The sequence below is a fragment of the Ictidomys tridecemlineatus genome, chromosome 11 (genome assembly GCF_052094955.1).
Source record: "Ictidomys tridecemlineatus isolate mIctTri1 chromosome 11, mIctTri1.hap1, whole genome shotgun sequence".
NCBI classification, from domain to species: domain Eukaryota; kingdom Metazoa; phylum Chordata; class Mammalia; order Rodentia; family Sciuridae; genus Ictidomys; species Ictidomys tridecemlineatus.
This window is the reverse complement of record NC_135487.1, coordinates 10,235,245-10,254,962: the sequence shown is the minus strand read 5'-3', so window position 1 is coordinate 10,254,962 and position 19,718 is coordinate 10,235,245. Positions and strand designations below refer to the sequence as shown.

General features: G+C 40.4%; 1 protein-coding gene across 10 annotated transcripts in view; it reads right to left on the bottom strand.

The window, feature by feature from the left end:
* Ddi2 (DDI proteasomal shuttling factor 2) overlaps window positions 1–19,718 on the bottom strand; it is a 44,914-nt gene that overhangs the window by 9,685 nt on the left and 15,511 nt on the right. For 2 of the 10 annotated variants that reach the window (XM_078025347.1, XM_078025346.1), the window contains exons 4-8: window positions 18,721–18,847; window positions 15,899–16,026; window positions 11,907–12,035; window positions 5,979–6,082; window positions 4,034–4,223 (exon numbers count right to left, since the gene is read on the bottom strand). In XM_078025347.1, coding sequence (XP_077881473.1) covers window positions 4,034–4,223; window positions 5,979–6,082; window positions 11,907–12,035; window positions 15,899–16,026; window positions 18,721–18,847 — 678 coding nt within the window. Of the gene's footprint in view, window positions 1–1,697; window positions 1,758–4,033; window positions 4,224–5,978; window positions 6,086–11,906; window positions 12,036–15,898; window positions 16,027–18,053; window positions 18,672–18,720; window positions 18,848–19,718 lie in introns of those variants that run through there. The other 8 variants (XM_078025349.1, XM_078025350.1, XM_040287955.2 and 5 more) reach the window with 8 other exon arrangements.

The window sequence follows — 19,718 nt, the reverse complement described above, 5'->3', positions numbered from 1 at the left end:
TAATAGCACAACTAAATTAAGACCACTGAAGTACATTAAGGACAGGGGATTCCCCAGGGACAGCAGCATAGGGAGATCATTGCAGTGTGTCAATAGGCAATCTAGGTTTGCTGAAATTTACTCAAGTGAGACACAGGCTTAAACACTAGCTCAAGTCAGATATCATACCACCATCATAAAGCATCAGTTTCAACCCCCCTGATGTGGATCCAGTTAAAAGTTCACCTCTATGCAGATTCTAGTAGCTGTAGTTAAAAGTCCAAGGGCTGCTAAGAAGGCTGGCCACTATATGTTATATCTGGTTAGATGCAATTCAAATGATTTGGGCTGAATGTTAGCTTCTAATATGGGAGCTTAAGAAGGCAGTCATGATTCAAACAGCTTTATGTCATTCCAAATACTGGTTAACAGGAAACATAAAGCACTATGTCAGGAAGTTACTAACTTCTTATAAAACAATCTTACCTTATTTATAGTTCAGTAGTAAGCAGAAAAACAACACGTCTCAGTGTAACCTGTTATCATTACAATCTAGGAAGTTATTATTTTGATGAATCTAAGCAATAAGGCTGCCTCTAGAAGAAGTCCAATTTTGTACTAATGCTCACATAAAAAAGTGCACTGTATGGGGACGAGGAATATGGCTCAGTGACAGAATATCTGCTAGCAAGAGTGAGTCCCTGGGTTTGATTCCCAGAACCACACATACACACAAATGCATTGCAATGAAATAGCCATATCAGCAATATGCAGCGGTATTACACAGGCCTGGTATGCACTTTTATTTCTCGCGATCCTCCTGCCTTAGCCTCCCAAGCCGCTGGGATTACAGGCATGCAGCACTGTGCCCAGCATGCCAATTTTATAACCATGTGAGGTGAAGGGGAAAGCAGCCTCACTGGGTTTCATACTGACCACGAGAATGGCCCACAATCCCTCCTGAAGCTGAAATTTCAATTTCACCAGCCTAAGTAGGGAGGGATGGGCCAGGACCACAGGATGATTAGGAGAAGAGGACAAAGAAAATGGATATTAAGAATAATGAAATTATGAGGAATTTTATCCTGTTCTTACAAGGCAAGGGTTGGGAGAAGGAAAGTAAATGCTATGAGTCAATTACAACCAGCCTGTAAACCTTAGAAAAGAAAATCCTATTATATCTCAAGAAATGGAAGTGGCTTGTTATTAATCCATGACCCTGGACAAGTCACTTGGCTTAAGTGTCCATTTCTTTTTCAAAGAGAATGAAAATACCTGCATGCTATAACTCCAGGTAATTATGTGCAGTATTATCCTCAGGAAAGAGACTCATGAGCTCCATAAAAACAGACATCTCCAAAGATGAATATATATACATATATATATATTTTTTGGTGGCACTGGGGATTGAACCCAGGGGCACTCTACCACTGAGACACATTCTGAGCCCTTTTTTGAGACAGGGTTTTGGCTAGGCTAGCCTCAAACCTGCGATCTTCCTGCCTCAGCCTCCTGAGTAGATAGGACCACAGATGTGCGCCAACACCTGGTGGTAGGGATAATGGACAATATACATACAAATGTCTATACAGGCCAGTTGTAAACATAACAGGGTGAAATGGTGAATGGCAGAAGCTAACTTCTAAAACTGCAGATAAAAGACTTTGAGACCACAGACATCAACTGGATGGAAGGCTGAGCACGGCGTCTGTAAATACCTGGTCTGGGCCCACTCCAGCCGCAGCACACACACCACATGCATCATGGCTTCTGACGCTCTGTTTGGATTAGGAAACAGACAAGCAAACCTGGGTTAGCACTGCAAGCTACACAGCATGCAGGGTTACAGTCTCCACGCCTTGGCCATCTTGAGACCAGGAACGAGCACAAAGTTGGGGAATGTTTCCACGGTTTGGGCATCCAAAAGATTTGCTGGCTGCTTCAATTCTCAACAGGTAAAGCCAATGTGTCAACTTCAAGATACTTTAATTGAATGTGTAAAGAAATCAATTTTACACATCTACACATAGAGAACTTCAGCAAATGTGTGAAAAGAAAAAAAAAGGAAATCCATTAGATGGAACTAGATGATAAGAAAATCGTCTCCAGGAATAAAGGTTAGTGAACATGTGTAAAAATCATTTTCCACATTTCTTAGTTGAGATTCATTTTTAGAAGAAACCAAACCTGACTTCTATCCTGACTTATCTTCTTTAATTTTCACCATTAGAAAACATTAGATATAGATCCTACTCTAAATTAGTTTTCAATTCCTGGAAAAAAAATAAGTAGACTTTGATATAAAGCATGTATCAAAGAAACAGCTTTTCCAAAATATGTTCACCTAAAAATCAAGAGTTTTGAGGGGCCGGGGATACAGCTCCGATGACAGAGGGCTTGAATTGCATGTACAAGGCTCTGGGTTCAGTCCCTAATACCTCCCTAAAAAATTGATTTTGGGGGGAGTGGGGGTACAGAGGCTAAAACTAGGAGTGCTTAACTACTGAGAACTACACCCCCAGCCCATTTTTATATTTTATTCAGAGACAAGGTGTCGGTAAATAACTGAGGCTGACTTTGAACTTGTAATCCTCCTATCTCAGCCTCCTGGGCCACTGGGATTACAGGCATGTGTCACCACACCTAGCCATAATTTTGATTGTGATGATATTGGAAAGTCATATTTCCAAACAAATAGGACCTGATATTACAGAATTATTTCACTAATTAAACTTAAGAAAAAATAAAGATACTGTGTCTGTCTACAACTAAAAAAAAAAAAAAAAAAAAAAAACTTAAAAAATGACATGGATAAAAAGTGATTTCCTTTTAATTCTTTAAAATTGATACATACCCTTCACTGAGCTTAAAATATCTGTGGTATGTATTTTAATCCCCTAAACTTTTTATTAAAATAAGGTAATTACCAGAGAGGGTAATTATTACTTGCAGGTTACAAAACACTGTTATCATCAGCTAGTATTTCTCCAATATTAGCATCATAAGTATGAGAGAAGAAATGGTAATATATCCTCTCATTAAACATGGTATTATCATTAAGCTGACAAATTACACCCCCCCAAATGGATAATTATGTATGTCCAACTCACTTAAGCTTACAGTGCTGGGTTTAAGAATAAAATGACTGCTTGTTGTTCAAAATTCTCCCCTTCCTTCAAAATATTTACACTGCAACTACAACTACTTTCCAGTAAAGTGTGGCAAAATCTGCTTAAATTTTAAAATTCGTTATCTCATCCACGGGAAACAGCTATTCCCTGAACTGATAACTCGAGTACATTTTACTGTATTAGAAAAAGCAATGCGTGAGATTAGTCATACTTATAAATTATTCTGGCTCAAGACTTTCAAATAACCCAAACTTGGAAGTTAATTCTTTTCAGCTTCTAGAAAATGAATCCCAGAGACACTGTTCTATTACAGGTGGGGATTTCAGCAAAACCATATTGTTCCATTTTACCCAGCAGTGTTGGCTCTGTCTTTAGGTTTAAACAGACTAAACACTATAGAAACTGAGAAAAAAACATGGGTAACTTGACTACAATAGTTTATATACCGTTTTATGGCCTGACAACACCACTGTGATCTCAGAGCACAAAATGCTACATTTTGATGACTGTTGATTCTCATTGCTGTTTTCTTTTTTTTTTTCCTCTTTGGTGGTAGCATTTTCAGTAAATTTTAAAACTTAAGACTGCTTAGTCATAATGACAATGCTCCTGTCCAAAATAAATGGATTAAGGAAAGGAAAGAAAGTTTTAGGGAAATACTGCTGAACTTCAAAGTGTCTGTTTACTGTTATAATTTCCTTTAGGAAAAAAAGATATCTTAAGAAGCCTACCAAAAAGTGAACTTGCTGTTTCTTGATCTGCTAACATACAGAGTTTCTCTTTATTGGATAAAGAGATGGGAGGAGGCAATAAGAAGACAGACAATGAGCACATCTAAAACTGATGGTGAGACTCATTACAAATGGAAAAGGTCCTTACCCCCACTGATACCACAAGCAATAAGAGCTTGGCCATCCAAATACCTGCATCCTCTGCTGATTTTTGAATGGCTTCTGCTAATTCCTGGTCTGCAATCTCCTCTGGCCGCACATCCTCTCGCCCAGCCCCATATGCCAACCGGGCACACTCTGGTAGCTCTCCCTCAGGAAGGAAGGTGGTCTGTGAGCCTGTGGTGCCGATCACCAGTACATTTTTCTTGAGGTCAATGGAACACTTAGGAGGAAGAAATGAAATGACCAGAGCAGATAAAACACCAAGCAGAAAAAGTATGATCCCGAATTTAAAACTCCATTCACAAAAAGCGACAAGGACAGGGAGAGATGGCTGCAAAAAACACCCTACTTTTATCTGGAAACCATTTGAATTTTAACCTTGGGGACACTGTCTGCTAAATTAGATCTTTTTGTTTATTTTGAGATGGGCTCTTGCTATATTGCCCTGAACTTCTGGGCTCATGGAACCCTCCTCCCTTGGACTTCTGAGTAGCTGGGACTATAGGTGTGTGCCACCATGCACCATTTAGAATTCTTTTTAATACTCAAAGTTTATAACAGGATAATTGTTACAGGACACACTTTTATATTTATTTGCCTTTAAAAAAGTATTTGATCACTTCTGATTATAAATTGAGACCATACTATTCATAGTTTTATACATTGCTTCTTTCACTTATTATACAAATTACAGCTTGAATTCTACACCAATGGTCTCAAAAGTGATAGATGTACAAGGTGAATTTTAGAAAATATTTTTTATATGTATGCCACCCTTTTCTGTGTTGTTGCTTTGTTTTAGTTACCATACGGGGAGATTGATCCAGGGGTGCTTTGCCACTGAGCCACATTCCCAGTCCTTTTAAAATTCTGAGACAGGGTCTTGCTCAGTTGCTGAGGCTCACCTCATCTTGTGATCCTCCTGCCTCAGGCTTCTGGGTCAGAGATTACAAGCATGCATCACTGTGCCTGGCCATTTCTGTCATTGTTGTATCAACTTAACATAGGATAGTTGCACACATATATATTTATAAAATTGGAGAGTTTTGGTTTATGCTATGACTAACATACAGAGAAAGATAGTAAAAGTTAATGAATTAAGATTTATGTATACATATATACATAATGTTAAGTCAATACGATGCAAATTCTTTTCTAGGATTTTGGGGTGTATGTGTGTGGTGTTGGGAATCTGACTCAGGGCATCACACACACTAGGTGAAAGCTATGCCACTTAACTGCACACCCAGCTGGAATTAAATTTTTAAATATTCAAAAATAACACGTGAGGTACATGCCTAGCAACTTGGGAAGGTAAGGCAGGAGGAATACAAATCCAAGGTCTAGGCTGTCTGAAAAAAATAATAATAGTAAGTTAAACAAAAATGCTGGGCATAATAACTCAGTGGTAGTATGCCCCTGGGTTCAATCCCCATTACTGGAAAAAAAAAAAAAGACATAAAAATACTGACTACATATAAAAGCCCACTTTGAAAGTTTTATTACCTAGTGAACACTATTTCTTTAATCAGGGTGAAATTATTAGGCTTCAGGCTAGAAATAAAAATATGACCATGAATTAATATATTCAAATTATTGTCTCTATAATAAAAGAAGTTTAATCTTGACATCATCTATTGTACTTCCCTTAATTTGGAAGTTCTTCCAAGCACTATTTGATCAGCATCTAAGAATTACTAAAGATTTACTGAACTTAAACACTCACAGTAAAACTTACTGAGTTCTAATCAGAATCTTAAAGCTACACTAGGAAACCAAATTGCCCATTAACATGTGAACACAAAAAAAAGACTCAAGATTCCCAGAGAGATTTCACAAAGACATGGCTATTTCTTAGAACGACAACCAACTAAGGATTGACGTTGTGGGTATGAAAGTCACGATTCTTGGTTTTGCCATAGAGATAATGGCCATAGAACACACAAGAAGTAGGTGCAAACAAGTTCTTCATTACCTGATGCCTTTTAAGCATGTCTAGTCCCAGAAGCATGTCCATGGGCTGCTCCTCAAGTATAGAGAAAGAACATGCCAGGAAATCACCTTCAATTTGAACCTGAGCTAAAGCACAAAGAGAACAGGTTACTGATGTTTGCTTCAAAAGACCCAGGTGAACTCTGGAAATGAACTGATCATTATGTGTCTCACATCCTGCAATCAATCAAAGCCAAGGCAAAGCATGTTAACAGTTGAGTTAGCCTGAAAATCATCTGGGCAACTTAGCAGAACTGTCTCAAAAATAAAAATAAAGTAAAATGTAGCTGGGCATGGCAGTTCATATCTGTAATTCCACCAACTCAGCGTCCAGGCAAGAGGATTGCGAATTCTAAGCCAGCATCAGCAACTTAGTGAGATCCTAAACAACTTAGCAAGACTCAGTCTCAAATAAATAGACAGACAGACAGACAGATAGATAGATAGATATAGAAATGTGGGTCTGTGGTCAAATATCCCTGGGTTCAATTCCCAGTACCAAGAGAAACAGAAAATAAAAAAGGTATTTCTCAGATTTTAAAAAAAGAGTATTTTGCTATCATTAAATAGCAAGCTGTAGAATATATAAAATTTATTATAGTAGAAAGTATAATAAACACCCACGTCAAGTGCAGGGCACAACTTGGGAGGCTGAGGCAGGAGGATTGTCAAGTTTGAGGCCAGCCTCAGTACTTCAGTGAGACCTTGACTCAAGTAAAATAAAAAGGGGCTGGAGTATAGCTCAGTGATACACTGTTCAACCAGTACCTGGGCTCAAGCCCTAGTACTGCAAAAAACTTAAAACTGAAAGTTGGGACTCACTGACTATTCCTCTAGTTAAGAGCCTCATGTACACCCACTCAACCTCCTCACTATCCTGGCTTTGTGTCAATCATCCCCAGCTTCTCCTTGTTTTTTTGCCAGTTTTGTACGTATTTCTAAGCAGCATATTACTTCCCAGTTTTGAACTAAGATTTACCTCTTTTATTTAAAAAAGGCTGGAGGGGCAGGCGGGGGCGGCTGGAGTCCCGGCTCAGTGGTAGAGCACTTGCCTAGCATGTGTGAGGCACTGGGTTCGATTCTCAGCACCACATAAATAAACAAATAAAGCTCCACCGATTACTAAAAAAATATATTAAAAAAAAAAATTGAGATACAGCCCAGCAGATGCGCATGCCTCCACTACTCTCACTTTCAGCCCCCCCCCAAGAGCACTGCAAAGGCCAACAGCCCCCACTGGTGCCCTCACTCGCAGTGACTGGGCTCCTTCAGCAGCTACTGGTCTCTGCTGTCCTGAGCAATGGGACTGTCACATGGTGTGTGGCCCCCTTGTCTACCTGAACCTCTCTAAAATGCATTTTACGAAATAAAATCCCCAGGTTCTAGGGGTGCTGTGTCAACCTCACTAGGTGGTAGTGAATTATCCTCAAAAATGATTCCAGCACAATGAGCTCCTGTTGCTCCATGTTCTCACCAACATTTGATAACAGATTTTAAATCTTTGCTATCTGGCAAGTGAATTTGTATTTCCTGTATGGATAATGAGGTTGAGCAAATTTTCATATAATCATTAACTATTTGCATTTCCTCTTCCAGTGGAAAGATAGCTGAATTTCCTGTTCAATTACTGCCATAAATGTTCCTTTTTTCTCTCCCACCAAACTGGAGAACACAGATACAAATACAAACCCTTCATTAGTTATGTTACTGAAGTTCTTTCTCAGGTTGTTCACGTTATTTGCAGTATTGACCCTGCCCACATACTGGGGATTGAATCCAGGGGTGCTCTACCACTGAGCCACGCTAGCAGCACTTTCATTTTTTAAATTTGAGCCTCTGTCTGGAGTTGTTGGAATTATATGCATGTGCCACTGTGCCCAGCTCAAGTTCTTAATCTTTTTTTTTTTTTTTTAAAGAGAGAGTGAGAGAGGAGAATTTTTTTTTTTAATATTTATTTTTTAGTTCTTGGCGGACACAACATCTTTGTTGGTATGTGGTGCTGAGGATCGAACCCGGGCCACATGCATGCCAGGCGAGCGCGCTACCGCTTGAGCCACATCTCCAGCCCCTCAAGTTCTTAATCTTAATGTGACTAATGGAACATAGTAAATAATTTCCTTCCTATCTTTTAAAGAACTCCTTTCCTACCAAGATATCCTTCTACACTCTCTTCCCAGAGCGCTCACTTTGCCTTCCCAGCTCTATCTTTACTCCACCTGGTCTGACTTGTGTCTATGGGGTGGAGCAGGGTCCAATTTCTAATCATTCCATTTTTCCACATGAACGCCCAAATGTCTTAGTAGCATTTTCTGAAACATGACCCCTGCTCTGTAAGGACATCATCTCTAATTCATCAAAGTTCAATTAAGCATGAGTATGTCCCTTTTGGTATTTTCTAGATTTTCTAGATATCAAGTCAAAGGACTAAGACTTATTCTAGAGCATTGTGCCTTTCTTGCTAAGTAACAGGCCCACACAAAATTTAAAATTAGCATACATAATCTTATTTAAAAAATCAGGATTTGGATGTTATTGTGACTCTGTAGACAAATATGGTAATTATGATCTCCAACAGAGTGTCCTAATCCATGGGAAAGCTTTTATTTAGATTGTTATACAGGTTTTCTTTATATCTGTCATGCTAGAATTGCAAAACAGTCCACTCACAAGGACACAAGGGACTGGTATTTATTTTGTCTCTTGGGGTACTAGAGATTAAACTTAGAAGTGCTTTATCACTGAGGCACACACTCACGTTTACTTATTCATCCATTTATTTATTTATTTGGGTGCTGGGGATTAAACTTAGAAGTGCCTTATCACTGAGGCATATGTCTATCTTTTTAAAATTTGGAGACAGGATCTCCCTAAGTTGCTGAGGCTGGCCTTGAACTTGTGGTTCTCTTGTCTCAGCCTCCAGAGCGCCTAGGATTACAGCCTGCCTGGTACCTCCTGTTATCCTCTCACAACCATGAAAAACCTGAGAATTTAGCCTCTAAAGCAACCAACCTGTACTATTTCTGCTCAATTCTTCAGTCCTACTGTGTTTAGGACATGTAAGAACAAGGCATTTAAACTCTATTCTACACAAATCAATTAAAGAAATACAAAGACCCTAATATACAGCCCATATAGTTCAAAACACAGGTTCAATTGAGCATGAAAGGAAAAGATGAACAGGAAGAAAAGCTACCATTTGCAATAAAAGTAACAATAAGAAACCACATTTTTTTTTCCAAAAAAATTTTTTTGAATTGTAGACAGGCACAATATCTTTATTTTATTTGTTTTTATGTGGGTGCTGAGGATCAAATCCTGTGCCTCACACATGCAAAGCAAATGCTCTGCCAACTGAGCTACGACCCCAGCCCCAAGAAACCACCTTTTTTTAATTTACAAATTTAAGGCAGAAAATGAATAACATTTAATGGTATAGGACATTAAGATGAATATTCATAAAGTGGTGGGTAAACTAAACTGGTACAAGTTAGCAATATATGAAAAGCCTTAAGGCACACACACACACACACACACACACACACACACACACACACATTTTAGGGGGCAGGTGGGTACCAGGAATTGAACCCAGGGGTGCTTAACCATGAGCTACATCCCCAGCTTTTTTTGTTTTTGTTTTTTAGGGACAGAGTTGCTAAGTTGCTCAGGGCCTCATTAAACTGCCGAGGCTGGCTTTGAACTTCAGATCCTCTTGCCTCCTGAGCCATTGGGACTACAGGTATACATTACCATGCCTGACTTTGCATTCATTACTTTCACTTGGTAATCTCACAGGAATTTAGGCTTAGGGAAAAAAATCAAAATGTGCATAAAAATCTACTGTCATGTTATACTTACAAAATGTTGGTGTGTGTGTGTGGGAGGGCATATCCCAAAAGCTGATCATTTAGCCCATAACAGAAAGCTATGCACTTATTTGACTAATTCTTATGAAACTTAAAGAGTGACACTGGGAAAATGTTATTTTCTCTTAAAGCTGAGCAGAGCTGGATGTAGTGGTGCACACCTGTGCTCTCAGCAACTTGGAAGTCTGAGACAGGAGCATGGTAAGTTCAAAACCAGCCTCAGCAACTCAACAAAATCCTGTCTCAAAATAAAAAATAAAAAGTGCTGAGGATGAGGCTTAATGGTTAAGCTCCCCTGGGTTCAATCCCTGGTACCCACCCCCACCCCATAAAAGCTAAGCATAAAACTATATCCATTATATGACCACCTTTCACAAGCGTGGGAGGGCACAGGGCTGGGGATGTACCTCAGAGGTAGAGCACTTGCCCAGCATGTATAAGGCCCCTGAGTTCAATCCCCAGCACCTCAAACCAAACCACAACACAAAACAACTTTGGAACTGGAAAGTAGATGACAGTGAAGAAAGTGGCCCAGTTTATATCTCAGACCCTTTAAGGTCAAAGGCAGCTCTGCAAACAGGCGAAGGTGGCAGAAGGAGAAGACAGACCAAGCATGAACAGGTCCAATCAACTCTTGGGATGCCTCCTGTACTCTGCCAGGCTGGTTACCTTTCATTCCACTGGCAGACTTGGGTGTATCTCCTAAAGAGGAGAAATGGGCTCTCTCAGCAGAGGTGGGTACAGAGAACAGCAAATACAAAGCAAGCAACTGACTGGAAACCAGGAGGATGAGGGAAAGATACTAGACTGACTTTTTCATCCACTTTCAGACCATCCTTCAGTTAAGATATCAAGCACCATGGATGCCCACCCAAATAACCATTCACAGAGACTGGAATGTCCCTAGAACTGAAGGACGTGAGTTTCCAGATTAAAAAGTTCAACAAGTAGCCAGTGTAAGAGATGGACAGCTTTACCTAAGTATATCAAAAGACTCAAGTCAAAGAGAAGGTCTACAAGCTACAGAAAAAAAAGAAAAAAGAAAAAAGAAAAAAAAAAAAAGGACCAAGACCATACAGCTGCTCTTCAGCAACACCGAAAATGCTACGGGTAAGGCACAATGTCTCAAAACTATGGACGGAAGGACTGTCTCAGTTGTACATTGCTTGCCTGGCACACACAAGGTGCAATCCCTAGTACAGCAAGAACAAATTTAAAAAAGGGAAAGACATGGGATTCATGTTAATACAACACAGCAGAGGAAAAAGGATTCTCAGGACACGATTAAGAGAAATTCCCAAACAACAGCCATGGAGCAGGTCTAGAACCATTATCCAGGCTTTGAAAGAAGTGTACAGAACACTTGCATAATGAGGAAGTGTCTAGAGATGAGTGGTACATAACAAATAAAATGACACTCCCCAAAAGGACAATTAGTAATTCCAAGAAAAAAAAAATACTACACATAAAAAAGAAAAGCAATTATATTTAGTCAGTCTACATCTCAAAAGAGTTTGCATAGTCATATCAGTAAACAGCAGTATAAACCCACAATGTAGAAATACGGAGGTAAACTCAGGATGCTGAAGCTGAGGCAGGAGGATCTCAAGTTTGAGATAACCTCAGGAATTTACTGAGGCCCTAAGCAATTTAGTGAGACCCTGTCTCAAAATAAAAAATAAAACCCGCAGGGGATGTGGCTCAGTGGTAAAGCAACTCTGAACTCAATCCCCAGTACAAAAAAGAAAAGAAAGATGGGAGAGGGAGAGGGAGGGGTGGGGGTGGGGGGAGAAATAGCCAAAATAATAGAGGTGAATCCCTCTGGGGAGCAGGAAAGCAGGAAATACAAGTGTGTAGTCTAGTTTTTTGGTAATCAATGAAAACATGTACATATAATCTTGGTAAACACAGGATTCAGGGGAATTAAAGCTTGCTGAATCCAATGTATCCACAAGAAAGATAGTTAGTTTGTCCAAAATCTTAAAATCTATCGTTCTATACATACCCTACAAAAATACAGCAACACCCAAGCAGCTTTCACTCACCTAGATGTACCCTTCCAATAATCTTCTGGGTGCCTACTCCTTTGGCAATCCCTGCCCACCGACGGTCCACCAGCCTCATTATATTACACCTCTCCGCACAAGCCTGGCTCATTATGGTCATCTGGGCACCTGAAGGGGGAGAGAAAAACATCAAATGATAAAAAAAAAAATTCATATCTGTGGTAAGATCCACAATACAGCACTATGAACAAGGAAGAAGAAGAAATTATGTCCTTTGCAGGAAAAATGAATAAAATTTGAGAATATGTATTTAAGCAAAATAAGCCCAAGTCAGAAAGTCCAGGGTCATGTTTCTCTCATATGCAGAAGCTAGAAAGGAAAAAAGAAAAGATCTCATGAAAATCAAAGCTAGACCAGTGAAGGAAAGGAGGGAGGAGGAGCAGGGAAAATACTTGGGAATGAAACTGATCAAATTATATCGTCCTGTCATGTGTATTGGTAACAACAAATCCCACTGTTTTTAATCAATAGAGAGCTGGGGTTATGGCCTAGTGGTAGAGCACTTGCCTAGCATATGTGAGGCCCTGGGTTCGATTCTCAACACCACAGGTAAATAAATAAATAAAGGTCTATCATCAAAAACAAACTAACAAAACTTTATCAATAAAAACCAAAAACTACTGGGGTTGAGGTTGTGGCTCAGCGGTAGAGCGCTCGCCACGCATGTGTAAGGCCCTGGGTTCAATCCTCAGCACCACATACAAATAAATAAAATAAGTATATTGTGTCTAACTACAACTAAAAACAAAAACAAAAACAAAAAACAAAACTATCTAGAAAGGGCCTCCTAAAAGCTCAAACCATGACTACTATTTCTATAAACAAAAATGATAAAATACCACTAACAATTTTCATGAAGCCTCCCTCCTTTTATTTTGGAGGCACTGGGGATTGAACCCAGGGGAGCTCAAACACTGAGATACCCCTCTATCCCTTTTCATTTTTTATTTTGAGATAGGGATAGGGTCTTGCTATCCTCTAGCCTCAGCCTTGCAAGTTGTTGGGATTACAAGTGTGCACCACTGTGCCTAGCTTCACAGAGTATTTCTAAGCATTTTATCACTTTATTTTTATTTCAAATGTTGGGACACTAAAGCTCATCAACAAAAAATACATCCTGGGCTGGGGCTCAGTGGTAGCACACTTGCCTGGCATGTGTGAAGCACTGGGTTCAATTCTCAGCACCACATACAAATAAATAAGTCTATCAACAACTAAAAAAATAAAAATAAAAAATAAATAAATATATCCTAAGGCTATAGGGATATAGTTTAGTGCTAATAGTACTTGCCTAGCATGCTGAAGACCGTAGGTTTGATCTCCACTAACACACACACACACACACACACACACACACACACACAAACACACACACATGCACGCACACACAAACCCAACCAAACAAAAAAAAAACCCCAAAACACACTAACCCGAAAAACTATCCCAAGAAACAGAATTATCCCAAGAAACAGAAGTGAAGTCCTCATTCTGTGGGCCCAAATCAGGCCTTCTTCCTGTTAAAGTTGAGGCCATTTAGGGTATCTTCTGTATGTATAGGTATTTAGCTAAAGTTGGCCCATATAAAAGACAACTTCCCAGGGCTGAGGTTGTGGTTCAGTGTAGAACACTCACCTAGCACATGTGAGGCACTGGGTATACTGGGTTAGATCCTCAACACCACATTTTCTCCCTGCAAATAATTCTCACTTTGGATTTCTTTTTCTTTGCAATGAAATAATTTCCTTGTAGTCCTAAAACCTGGGCAGAACTCACTGTTGATTTCTCCCATGTTCCCTCTGCTCTCACACTCTGTCCTAAACATATAAACAAATAAATTCTATTTCTGATCTTTCCCTTTATTTTATTATCATTTTTTTTTGTAGTTGTGTATGGACAGCATGCTTTACTTTATTTTTATATGGTGTTAAGGATTGAACCCAGTGCCTCACAAATGCTAGACAAGCACTCTGCTGTTGAGCTACAGCCCTAGCCCCAACCTTTCCCTTTCTAACCATAGCTATTGACCTAGCTCACACCCTCTCCTCTTGAAAGTGGACTACCTCTCTGGCTTCCAAACCACTCTGTGGATGTGTAGTTTAAAGCAAGGAAATGACCCTTGGGGAGTACAGATTCTCCAGATCTGTCTCCGCCTTCTATTTTACTAAACTATCACCTTCAAATCACTTTTTCTCTCCCTTTTTAGTAGTCTTCAACGGTTTCTGCTCTGCATTAGACTGTCAAACCACACCCCAGTGTTTCTATCCAAGTCTTGCACTGCCCCTCCCCAGGTTGTCAGGAGCAGGACCCTGATCCCTTTGCCTCTAGCTCCCTTGGGTCCCTACCCTGCTACCTCCAAGGCCCAATTCAAGACCTACTTTCCCCTAAGCAACTCCACGTCTCATTCAATCGAGCACATCTGTTCAGTTCACCCATTAGAACCCTACCCCTGACTAGCACGGAAAGCTCCTGGCATTTGAGAAAGGAAAGACTCAACAAGGCCTAGAAATAGTCAAGAAAAAGAAATTTAAAGAGGGCAATCCTTTTTATTTCCTCCTTCCTCATCTTACTTCAAAATAGTTAATTAATTGTTAATTAATTAAATAGTTACAATAAATAAGGTAAGCACTCCAGGGTGAATGCCCCTTTCCTTGCTCTCCTGCCTCTTCCCACGCTTCAGCTTAAACATCCTCTCTTTGGGAATATGCTCTGCACGCTCCAGTCAGAAGGAGAATGTGATCTTTATGCCCACCCAACACTCAGCTGGCTTGGCGCAATGGTGAAGAGTTCTGGCAATAAGCAGACCTAGGCATGAATCACACTCCACCACACATCAACTCTGCATGCCTGGGAGAGGACTTTACGTCTCCCAGCCATTTCCTTTCTGAAAAACAGGAACACAACTCTTGGGATAGTCTGAGGATAAAAGACAATGACCTGATGGTACTCATGAATAGCTGGCTTGTCGCTTGGCACCGTACGGATGGGTGGTAAAGCAGGTTCCCACGTGGGTTTCTCTCTTGCACTCACACCGGAGCCCTCTGAACCCTGTTGAGTAAGTCTTCCCACTGAGCACTCAGCACAGGCACTTTATCTCTAAAGCCCAATCATTAGATTTACTTCTCAAAGGGCACAGTGGCTCATGCCTGTACTCTCAGCGGCTTGGGAAACAGAGGGAGGAAGATCACAAGTTCACCCTAGTCTCAGCAGCTTTGCAAAGCCCTAAGCATGAACCTGTCTTCATCGAGACCCTGTCTCTAAATAAAATATAAAAATGGGACAGGGATGTGGCTCAGCTGTCAATCGCTAGTAACACCCCCACCCCCTGAAAAAACAAAAACTCCCAAGAATGTTTGCATCTCAAGACACAAACTCATGACCACAGCTAAAGCAAAGTATATGCTCAGGGTCTCTGGTGAACAAAGGGAGGCCACTCATCTGAGCAGGGGCTTCTCTGTTCCAGGACTTGCCCTACTCTACAGCCTGAAGTGAAACACTGGAACCAGGATGCCCAAGACACTTGGTCACACCCCAGGGGGCAGTCACAGTGTGCTCATGCTAAAAAGCAAAGAGTTACTATTGGGAGAAGAGGTGCCAATTAATACATAAACTACCTTCAGCCTTGAGAGGCAAGCTCCCTTTCCTGCCTGGCCGCTAAGTTCTGTACCCTGTTTGGCCTGATACTCCCTCACAGCTCTTGACCAGGTGCTGGCACACAGACCAGGTTGAAATATTTTTGACCTATACCTTACACAGCTCCTCCCTGCAGCTCCTTATTCTAAATCTATTACTCCCAATTTCTTATGGAATTGCCTGAGAAAATTAGGGGTGCTAAATAAGGGGAGGCAGGAAGATAAAGGAGACACTGCAAAATAGAAAACTGGTTAAGAAGCAATTTAATGATCTGTCTAAGCAAACAATCCAGGTCAGATCAGGATATGGGGGCACTGAGATACAAAAGATGGAGCTGTCACCTGAGTCAACAAAGGCTTTCACAGGGTGTCCGTTCACCTTGCAGTTGATATAGAGCATCACTACTTGGCCAAAGCTCTCCGGAGCCTCTTCCATGGCTATGGTCATGTTCTCCTCAATGTTCTGTTGCCTGTAACAAACCAAAACCAGGCACACTGAAGCACCGTTTTCAAGAAGAGAGATCTGTTTCAAAGTCACGATGTTAACAACAGTTTTGTACATGTCTTCTGCGCTAACTAGAGCAGCTGAGTCATGGGATAGAAACTGGTGTTCTATCCTACAGAAGGGTTTAGTAGGAGGTGATGAGATCTACAGCAGGCAGAAAATCTAAAGGCACCAAAATTACCCTCATGTAAAACAAATATGCTCAAAAGTAGGAAAATAAACTTCTGGAGGGCAGGTTCATGACCATCTTTATACTGTACAATGTTAGAATTTCATAAAAGCTCCAATTTTCACTGAGGACTTACTGGGCAGTAAATACACTCCCCGTACCCAGCCCATTTAACACACTACACCTAACACACAGGTACTTCGACTGTCTGAACTGTACTGGCTGTGTACACCTAACTCTATCTATAAAATGAGGATAATGATAATTTCCTCCCACCACAGGGGCTGAGACAGGTAAAGCAACTAGTGGTGGAAGAGCAGATGTTCAAAACATGCCTCTATTTATTGCTGAAAACTGCATATACTTATTATGGGTTCACCAGGTTCATCAAATCATTTCTTTAAAAATTCAGCATAACTAATTCTTATACAAGAGAAGCATGTAAAAGGGAGTCGCGGCTCATTCCAGCAACTCCCAACTTCTTCCTACAAGTACTACCAAATGCCACCAGGTCAGCAGTTGCACAACTTACCTGAAGAAACAACAGGGTCCAAGATTGGTGGTAAACTACACTGTCAACCACGGGCTGCCAAACTGCAGCCCAGTATCAGTTTGAGTTAACACATTTTTATGTGAACACAGCAACACCATGTATTTTACATGTTGTCCCACTGTCTATGGCTGCTCTTAAACGGCAGGGACAGAGTTGAGTCTAGGCTCAGAGATCGTATGGCCGACGAAACCTAAAATATTTACAACTAGTCCTTTATGGAAAAGTCTGCTGACCCTTGCTCCAACCTACAATACTTGTCCTTTCTGTAATGACATTCCAGCTCAACTGAGCTGACTGCTTAATCAGCTGTTCTATAATAAAATATTAAACTTCCCAGAAAGTCAAAGGTACCCTTGTTTAATTTAGTTAGGCAAATAAGAAAGCTATTATAGCTCAGCGTACACATACCCTATGTGACATGCCAGATAAAACTTTAATAGGCATTTGATACAATTACATAGATTTTATCCTGCTGCTCATTATTAATTTTAGAAATAACCTAAAATTAATTGTGTACCCTGATCCTGAATTGACTCTAATTCCAATTTAAGTTTCAGCAAAAAATCCTCTAAGATAATACCAGTTACTTTGGCTATTCTGGGTTCTGTATATGAAGAGCTTCTTCAGAGGAACAAGGTTTTCCTCCTTTCAAGAATGGATGCATTACTCAGTTTCCTTTACTCCACCCATGGAAGGAAACATGAGCCATATGGACATGCTCCATTTCACTTCTGTTCTTCAACAGCTCGGTATTGTAGTTTGCCTATGATGCCTTCCTACCCCTTCTGCTTCCTGGGCTAAGCCCAACTAGTCTTGACCCGCTAGGTCTCCCTTATAGCTTCAGTACAGTATCTTCTATATTGTGCTCTCCCTGGGTAGCTTTACTAGTGAGATATTTCTCAAAGATGCTTACTATCTCTCTCTCATACAATTAACAGAAATCAACAAGAACATGAGTGAATAGCTCAGAACTATCAATTGATTTTGGCACACAATTCACATTTCTTTGATTTCAAGTGTAGTCAAAGAAATAAGAAATAAAAAAGCATTATTTGACTTCCAAGTAACACAAATACAAAAACCAAGTTAGGCCTCATTTAAGTGATCAAAGATAAGAAAACAGCCCCATAAAAGCCGCTATCCTACACAGTCTAACTGGCATACTGGTTCAGTTATGTTCTTCACACTTAAACTAAGACCTTTATAATTAGTAACATAAACTAAATTGGTGGGGAGGCTCAGCTGTTCTTCTATTCAAATAGCACCTTACTTGTGACTAGTGATGTGCCGTGGCTGGCACTAGCAGACTGCACTTGCTTAGGCTCCACTCCTGAGGAATTCTGATCCATTAGAAGGGCCCATGCATCTGCATTTTTAAAAGCGGCTTGTGTGCTTTGATGCAGTCCAAGGTGAGGACCACTGCACCTTAGAACTGGAACTAGAAGTGAGTCCGGCTGTCAGCTAATTGGCCAGCACAAGAACAGCAAAAGAAGACAGACGAACAACAGGGCCCCACCGAGCAGAGCTATCTTGTTAATCCAATCATCTTCAAGCCCTGAATTTAATCAGGACACACACAACATGTCTAAGGAAAAAAAAAATCAAATCAGCCTCTGTAATCAGCCTAGCCGTCTCACCAGATGGGGTTTCTACTTAGTCCTGGGGTCACCAACCTGGAGCTGAATCCATCTATGTGCTAGTCCGCTATCTTTGTAACACTTCTTGGAAAAAATGAAAGTCATTAAGTTAGACACCTGGACCTTTGTAATGTTGGATCAAAATGTGAGGAAAATAGAATTACCTAAAAGACAGGTTATTATCTCAACTTTGAAACAGGGAAGCTACCTCCAAGCAGATGTCCAGCCAATGCCAGATGTCCTGCAGTGTGGGAAACCCGGATGCTCTGAGGCTTGCTCTTAAGGTGAACAGATCATTACCTTATATCTTCTTCTATCTTTGCCTGAGCTTCAAGATCAAAGGGGTCAGCAGAAAAGAGACGAATTCTTTCTTGTTCTCTCCGGGCTCGGTCCTGCTGCTGCTCTACTAGAACCCTGGAAAATTTGTCTTCAAAAATAAGGGAGAAAAAATCTTAAGCTGCACTCTATTTGCATTATTTACCAGTAATTTTCCACACCAATTTTTTATTTGAGTGGTACTGGGAAGTAAACCCAGGGTTGCTGTACCACGTAGCTATATCCTCATCCATTTTAAGATAGTGGTCTTGCTAACTTGCCCAGGCCAGTCTTAAACTTGTGATCCTCCTTCCGCAGCCTCCTATGCAGCTGAAATTACAGGTGTGCGGCCACCATATCCAGCCCACACTAAACAATTTCTCAAAATTCGACTGTAAAAGATGTGAACAGAGGGGCTGGGGATATAGCTCAGTTGGTAAAGTGCTTGCCTTACATCCCTTGGGTTCAATCCCCAGGACCACACACACACACACACACACACACACACACACACAAAGACATGGACAGGATGCCTAAAAATTTTCTGAAATGAGCATTTTCTTTCTAATTTCTGAGGCATCACTGTTTTTTCATTTAAATTCAGTACAAAGAAATAGTATTTTCAGATGAGTGTGATAGTGCACACCTGCAATCCAGTGATTCAGGAGGCTAAAACAGAAGAATCTCAAGTTCAAATTCAGCCTCAGCAACTTAGTGAGGTCCTGCCTCAAAATATAAGTAAAAAAAAAAAAAAAAAAAAACTGGCTCAATGATAAGAGTACCTAGGGTTCAATCTCCAGCACTGTTAAAAAAAAGAAAAAGGGAAAAAACAGTATTATCAAAAATCTTTCATTTTTGTAACAAGTTGCCCATTGTGTACTGTTTCTACTCAGATAACTTTTCAATTTAGCCAGTAAGGAATGATTATCTGAATGGCACATAAGTGTCTCCAAGCCTCCCTGCCTACTGTCCTCATTATCCTG